An 8,304-nucleotide genomic window follows, 5' to 3' on the forward strand; every position below is an offset into this window, starting at 1 on the left:
TGGCCGCCATCGTTCGGACCCCCTCTGTGGCCGCCATCGTTCGGACCTCCTCTGTGGCCGTCGCTTTCCTCTGATGTCTTCCGGCCGCGGGGCGTTCCAGGTTTCCAGTCGTTTACGACTCTCTTGTCCTGCAGGAAACACACAGTAATTACAGCATGGACAGTAGGTTTAAGTTACTAAGAACCATATTTTAATAATTTCAGTCAGTATGTAGAGCAGGGGATCTCAACATGGCGGTCCGGAACTTCAGGGGTCATAAAAGAAATCCTTGTCTGGTCAGAAGATTATTAGGATAGCTTGTTTCGGGTCTCTTAAACCAAAACATGTTGTAAATCACTGTAAATGATCTGTGCACACGACTGCTCCATCATATTCTATTCTAGATGGTATTTGGCTGGTAATTAAGTGGTAAATCTCTGAGTTCTGAAAATCTAGCAGCCAATTGCCCAATGGGAGGGGGGGAAAAAAGTATTGCCTGTCCTGAATTTAACGTCTGTACTTAATTTAAACACACTCAATCTCCTCAATCTGAAGAATTGGTGCCATATAAAAAGTACAAAAGACTAATCAGGGCTGTGGATTATGCAAAACTACAACATGATGAAAACGGAGACAAAAGGCAAAGCTTAAGCTCAGGGATCAGGAGTCTGTTGAACAGACTAATGAACCAAATTTGACCTTTTGACTTTAATGAATATCCATTTAGACGGGTACACATGTGGAGCAGATGCCCCCCTGTTGCCTGTTGTTGAAACTGTGACCTAATTGGTCAGAATTTCCATGCAAGAAAACTCCTGGAAGTCAAAGAATAAAAGAAGAGCAGACACTCCTCTGTTTCAGAAATAGATTAATGTGACACCGTCCAATTTCACAAACTACGCAGGTCAATATTGGCACTAGTCATCATTTATTACATTGTCTGCATTTATCCGTTTAGACAAACCATTCATTTGGAAAATTACCACCTAAAAAATACGCACAAAATTCTAAATCCCCCCAAAAGGCGCAATGATTCCTACTCTTGGGTCGGATCATACACAAACACCGTACTGAACCGTACTAGAGTTTGTTTGCAAGCAGGCAGAAACCGTGGTGGTTGTTTTGGCCTGGACCAGAGTGGGACTGCTGTGTTCACACCTGCCCAAACGAACCGCACCCAGAGGGTAAAAGAGCTGGAGTTCGATTCCACCGAACTGATCAAGGCAGACTTCAGAGACTAGCTGGTGACATAGTGGAGCATTTAGCAGCTAAAGAGACAGATATGGCCCTCAGGAGTTGTTAGTGGACAGAAGATCAACTCTTGCAGGTTTAACAGAAGTAAAGGACGGTGCTTCTAATGTTAAAATATATATGTGTTGTTCGAGTGCTGTCATTTCTCATTCAACATTTCAGTTACAAAAATTGCTTTCACACAAATTTCTTTTCTAGGAATAATTTCTCAGAATGCACAAAAATAGCTTCATGTGAAGCCAAAATCACTCCGGCTGCTCTTCTTTTCTCCCCATATTTAAAAAAAGGAAAACTTTTAGGGAAGCTGACGAGAACGGAGCTCACAACGTGATCCGCTTGTGTTCATATGGTGCTGCTGGTACACTGACGCATTTAAACTATTTGCAGTACATGATACCAGATATAAAAGACTGAACTGAATCATATACTGAAAAGGAAGAGTTGGATAAACCGATTGAAGAGCTTGTTTTACAGGATATAATCTGCTGGTACAACATTATGTTCCTATAACAGGTGCAATCATCTCAAATTGGCTGACCAACAGATGAAAGCAATCCTCTCAACTCTCTGATGCTAACTGTTCGTATTTTCAGTCTGTGTCATGTTTTCATTTTGTGCCAACAGCATGATTGTTTTTTATGCCATTTTCCCAGACTGTATATTTTCTACATACAGCATAGAATTGATAGTTTTGCTAACAATATTGCTGGTTTTATTGGGCTATTACAGGCAATGTGGCAAATTACTCAGCAGGACTACTTCGTGGTAAAACTGGAGGCGGGTCTTGCCTCAATGTGATGTGCATTTAAATCACCGGATTAACCAAGAACAGACATTGACATCTGTTAACTTTTTCTCTGAATGTAGAATGACTTAATTCAGCCTGCAGAACTACTATGTTAAATTATTTATCAATATCAAAATGTACATATACTGTGATAGAACAGGATCACTGTACATTACCATTAAATACACAATGACTCATCCTGACAGGTTTACGGACTTTTACATCCCTGCAGCTCAAAGATCTTATCTTGGTGATAAGAACTGAAAATATAAACTAAACCGTCTGTTGTCTTCGCTAAGACAAATAATCCACTGTTCATCCATATTTTCCCATTATAAAAAAATATTTCTGTTAAATAGACCTCATTGGCTACTTTTCTCCTCTTTGGCAGCAATTTTATTTACCTGCATCAAACATTAGGCAGTAAAAGCAAAAAAAAATTATTATATGAAAAAGACATATGTAATAATTCTTATTCTAACTATGTTATCATATTGTTTATAGTTCACCTTGTTGAATATCCTCTTTTGCTGTTTTTTAAGCAGTTTATTGCAGATTTATTTAATTTTATATTAAGTAATTTATTCATGGTTCTGATGATGTTGTATATTTGTGTATATTATATTCGCTTACCGCACTTTTTTAAGTATGCTGCAGATAGGATTTTATGTATATTAATGAAAATATATCAATCCAAAATGCAACTGCTGGCCTACACATGCAACACAAGCAGTGGGCAGAGGACAGATGCATGATGGGTAGACTGGCAGGCGTTTGGTTGGTAAACTGATAAACACAGTAATGAGAATCTGTCAGTTTATAAGCTGCGTCTTCTGTCTGCAGGATCATCATAAACCAGATAAAGAGGTTATCGTTTCTACAGCCGGCAAAACAACATCACATGATTGAAAGACGCGTCACGGTTCTTCTACAACTCATCTGTTGTGAGACTGTTATTTCAGTGGATGATTGTGTGCATCTGTGCGATTAGGAGTAAAAACTTTGAAAAAGTGCCATGATTGAAAAAGAAAAAGAATTAAGATCCACATCACGCCTTACCCCCGTCTGCTTAGAAAGGTCGACTGTGACAGTGAAGTTTTCTTTCTCCGTCTTCCTCTTGTCCGTCTCCGGCTCATGGGGGCGGGGCTTCCGGGGTGTTGTCACGGCGATGCCCTCCTGCTCTGCCTTCTTTTTGTCTTCCTCTATTTCCTGTTGAGATCAGGTGACCGAATGAGTGAGCTGAGACTACAGCCGGGCCCCAAATCTAAACTCTGGTCTCACATTTTAGATTTCTATTTACCTTTAATTGGCCGCGTCGGATTTGATTCAACATGAATCAGAATATTGTATCATTTCAGGACAGTAAAACGTTATGGGGATGTTTTTGTATATTAATTGCAAAACAAGTACACTAAGACCATTATTCACTGTATACATTAGTATGGAATAAGAACATATTAGATGAGGTCAACACCATATTCTGTGAAATGTTGGCAGTACTTCCAACCACACACTTGATATAACGTCAGGTAGAAGAAATGGTAATTATTATATAGAGTAATACCAAGGTTGCAGATTCTTATTTTCATAATACTTTAAGTTGTGTCGATACAACGGTTTCTCTCCTCAGACCATCTGCCAATCCTAAATGTCGATCCTGAACCAGTGCTCCCCAAATAAAAAATAAAAAAATCTATATTCCACGCTGTGTGGAACTTACTGGGACCGTGACTGAATGATGGCAGAGAGACTTCTAAACCTTTTTAGATGACACTGGTAAAGAAGCTGTATTAAAAGGAGCAGTGTGTAGGATTTTGTGGCATCTAGTGGTGAGGTTGCAGATTGCATCCAACTGAATACTCCTCTGCTCACTCCTTCCTTTCCAAGCACGTAGAGAACTACTGTGGCCTTCATGCAATAGAAAACCGGCGAAAGGGTCCCTCAAATGTTAGTGTTCAGTTTGTCCATTCTGGGCTACCGTAGAAACATGGCGGACTCAGTCAAGAGGACCCGATCCCTATGTAGATATGAATGGCTCATTTTAAGCTAACATAAACACAACCATTCTTAGTTTCAGGTCATTATACATTTCTGCTACACACTGTTCCTTTAACTGTAGCCTGTTGACATCACGACTGATACCTGATCTGCTTAATAAGGTCAGCATCAGCACCTGTCCCCAGAAAACAATTACAAATGCAAATACTTATTGTGGTGGAACAAGACTTATACCCAATATCTGTTATTATATAGGAGTGGACTTGCAATGCAAAAAACGTTCTATAGTGAAAAATGAAAACCTTTAATAACTGTTTAAAACATATATTTCTTAATAAAGCTTTCCACTAAGCTCAGAGATAGTTTCTTGATTTTTTGAAGGCCACGCTGGTACTAACACATAATATGACATCCATTAAAGTCATATGCACGTGTGCATTATGGTTTGTCTGCGATATCCTCAGTTATCTTTTAGCGTCCTCTAGTAGTATCACTAACTTGATGGGTTGACACAAAAGATACATTTTGTGTGCGTTTGTGTGTAAAAGTACTCCGTACCTGGTACCTCTTGACCAGAGCTTCATTCTTCTTCCTCAGAGCTTCGATTCGTCTGTCCAACTCCGCGTCCTTCTCCTCCTTAGTCTTGAGATCCACCGCTGAAGACTGGCACACAGATGAAGAGGAGGGTAAGGAGAGCAATGAAGTGAGGAGGAGGCCAGTCTGTCCTTCCATATTCTTATTTAATACCCATTATGTAAACACAGCTGTGTTTTAACTTTGGCATCTTCCTTCCTGTATGAACCCCAACTTCACCAGAGCAGACAATATTTGATTCACAGTCATTTGTACCTCCCTCTTACTCACCATAGCTGCCTCCGACTTGTCTTCATACACAGGCGGCCGACTGCTTTTTCCTCCTGCGGGGAGGAAGATGAAGAGGATGAAGATGATGCTGCAGTGGGATTTTTAAAGCAGCCCCCGTCACACAGAATTGGGTTTTGCTTAATGTTCACTTGGATGTTTGAGTTTATCCGAGTTCCCCTTAAACCTGAGTTTCAGGCGTGTAACCAAGTGACCGTACATCCGGTTTAGAAGACGACCATGTGTGATGTGGAAACTTGAAGCCTCCAGTCTGTGCGTGTTCACAGAGAAAACATCTAGTGTCCAGTCAACTTTTGAAATAAACAATGTTTGTATTTTTCCAGGATTTATTAATGAGAAAGGAGGACTAGATTTAATGTTAAGATAATATTTTTTGTGCATAAACACTATTACACAGCACTATATATTTATATTAGATTTTACATTTTTATTGTCACTTTACCCTAATATCAGGGTAGGAAATTCAGGTATTATTCATTTCCAGCAACCCTCAAATCAAAGAATAAAGACACTTTACGCACAATTTAGGTGTATTTTCCCTTTAACTCACGAGATGCAGGTAGCATGTTTTATACTTAATGTGAATATAATTAATTTAATCTAATTTCCATTATGCAATATGTATACTTTGTTGGCATCTTATTCTGAAAACCGGATGTTCGTCTGAAGAAACCGGATGTTGTCTCACGTTAATCTTTCCGTTAACTTTCAAAGTCCTTCGCTCGCTCCCGATCTGCGCCGTTTGAATGAGTTTACCGGGAATTTCAGCATATAGGTGCACTAACATGTAAGTGTCTGCTGAGTTGACCGCAGTCTCGCAGTCACAGGTCTGATGAAGAAGCGCTCCATTTTTTTCGGGGGCATTATAATAGGCAAGTATAATAGGGGCTGCCTATTATACTTTTACTTACGTTTTGATACTTTACAATATTGTTGATTCATTTTGTATTTACTTTGTCTACCACAAAACATATATACCTATATTTAACTTTTGCATTATTTTGTGTCTTAGGTTCTCATATTTTACTAGCGTGATTCTTTTTATATATATTTATTTGAACATTGCTGGAGGGAGCCGGGGATCTAAAATGTTTAGTTCTTCTATGTAATAACAACTTGCTACTTTAAGCAGAGTGTTTTCTATGTCCTAAAACGTGTATGGAGGTGATCTTTAAAAGCTGATAAACAATTCTAGTTATTTCCTTAACAAAATACCAAATATTTGTTGTTTACAGCATAAGAAATGTGACTTCCCCATATGTTCTATAACAGCAACAACAAACAATGAATGGCTCCCCACGTGCAATATGACGACTGTCCTCTCGAGGTCAAATCAACAGAATCTTGTGCAATAACATTTATTCTAGATTATTATTTTAGAACCCGTGTTGACGGCTGTGGATGCTTGTTTGCTAAAGTTGTTTTGTCTTTTGTGGTGTTTTTCCTTTATCTTAAGATAGCACTGATCACGAGTAGCACTCCTTATGTAGTTGTATTCTGTACAATGACAAAGGCTTTCCATTTCAACCTTTGAGGGAGAATGATGATAACAACCCACAGATTAATCAATAGTCTAATAAATAAATGGCGGTCCCTCTTGGCTCCAGTCTTAATGGTCGACGGGGTGATCCATCTTCCCTTTGTGACGTGACTCATCGATGTTACAGCTAATCACAGGTGAGGTTACAGCCAGGTGTGTGTGTGTGTGTGTGTGTGTGTGTGTGTGTGTGGGGGGGGGGGGGGAACCCAAATCCTTCATGCGTTTCCAAAGCTTCTGTAAGCGTATTAGAGCTGCAGCGGACAGAATAAAAATTACCCGAGTCTCAACGAGCAACCGCGGTACACAACACGCGGACAGCGCGTGACGTTAAACCCTTACCGTACTCTTACAGTTGTATTAATCTGTTATATTTTACTCTGCTGGGAGGTAATGTGGTAGGCACACTGAGCCATGTCTGCTCCGGTACAAAGCGCCGAAAACCCCACGAAGAAACACACCACACCACCGACACGACCGACACACAACAAAACAGCCAAATAAACACTTACAGCGTTTAAGCACCACTTTGTTTGTTTTACCTGTATTAGAAGGAGTAGTAACGACTGTAAAGAGCAATGTTTGGACTCGTTGCTCTTTGCCAATTCCTGCGCCTCAATGTGCCCTCGTTATTTAGCTTCCTGTTAGCTGCAAGCTAACTTCCTGCCAAATAAGGACCCCGTCTCGGTGGTTTTAAAGAGACAGTTGATAGATAACTTTGTATTGCTAGAATTCCACTAACGCAGCGATAAGTTGTTGTTTAATTAATATGTAATACATGTTTTGGCAAACGACGATGTATATCATCGAAACTAATATATATTACGTACAGTGGCGGCTGGCCAATAGAGGGCGCCGCCCCCCTTGAGCCACAAAAGATTTAAAATAAATTATACAAATTGTCAATATTTGTGTTTTTGAAATACGGAATGCACCCGGTAATATTTGTCAAATATGATATCTGCGCAAAATATATGCTTTTCCTCCACGTCCTCTCCGCCTGCCTGCATGTCTCAGCTGGCTGGGGCGCTGGAGAATCTGTTATTCTGTAAACTGCCTCTGAACAGCAGATCAACCACTATACTAATTGATTCACAATTTTATGTCTATAAATACACAGTATATGATACCTAAGTTTTTAAATGTACATATTGTCATAACCCGGCTCCTAGGCCATGACAAATACGGCAGAGACACAACAAATGATGGTAACGTAAGGTGTTTATTTGACTAAATAAATAAATAGTTAACTTTCTGAAGTGTGTCAGTCAATAACATCAGTAGTGTCAACGTGAATGCGTGTGGGATGAAGTGTGGGTGTTGTCAGCGAAACCAAAGGAAACCAAAGGAAACCAAAACCAAACTAACCGGCAGTAACTGGCTGGGATCACTCCACGTACGCCGGAGAGAAAGCCCGCCCCGAGCAACGCTAGAGCAGGGTTTTTATGCCCTCCCTGTTCCCGGACCAGGTGCTCTGCATCAGGTAATCTGCTCTCTAGGGACAGAGGGACAAAAGCATACTTGCAGTGATTATAGACAGGGGCCGTCACAATATTTGAACACATAAATGTATAAATAAACACAGTAATAAATAAATGCATGAAATATACAAATAAATAAATAGAGATACAAGGATCTGACTTTTTCCGTCCCTATACTGATAATGAAACCTGGGTTTTGTGTATCGGCTGATACCGAGTACCGATCTGATACCGGTGTTATTAATTAACTGTATGCCTCACTGTGTGGAAGTTCCTATGATCATTATTTTATGTCTAAGGAAAAATCAGGCTTGACTTAAACATTGCTTTCCTAACTTTGAAAATCGAAATTAGACAAATAAATACATAGATAAAAATGTACTGAATTG

The 8,304-nt window shown here is 39.7% G+C and overlaps 1 protein-coding gene across 1 annotated transcript in view; it reads right to left on the reverse strand.

The window, feature by feature from the left end:
* LOC116392205 (coiled-coil domain-containing protein 9-like) overlaps window positions 1-7,838 on the reverse strand; it is a 22,991-nt gene extending 15,153 nt beyond the window's left edge. The window contains exons 1-5 of the mRNA XM_031863421.1: window positions 7,803-7,838; window positions 4,880-4,932; window positions 4,574-4,678; window positions 3,077-3,226; window positions 5-128 (exon numbers count right to left, since the gene is read on the reverse strand). Of these exons, the coding sequence (XP_031719281.1) occupies window positions 5-128; window positions 3,077-3,226; window positions 4,574-4,678; window positions 4,880-4,882 (382 nt within the window). The 5' untranslated portion in view covers window positions 4,883-4,932; window positions 7,803-7,838. The remainder of the gene's footprint in view (window positions 1-4; window positions 129-3,076; window positions 3,227-4,573; window positions 4,679-4,879; window positions 4,933-7,802) is intronic.
* Window positions 7,839-8,304: the final 466 nt, after the last annotated feature.

This window comes from Anarrhichthys ocellatus, unplaced genomic scaffold (genome assembly GCF_004355925.1).
Source record: "Anarrhichthys ocellatus isolate YVR2014 unplaced genomic scaffold, GSC_Weel_1.0 scaffold29, whole genome shotgun sequence".
Classification (NCBI taxonomy): Eukaryota; Metazoa; Chordata; class Actinopteri; order Perciformes; family Anarhichadidae; genus Anarrhichthys; species Anarrhichthys ocellatus.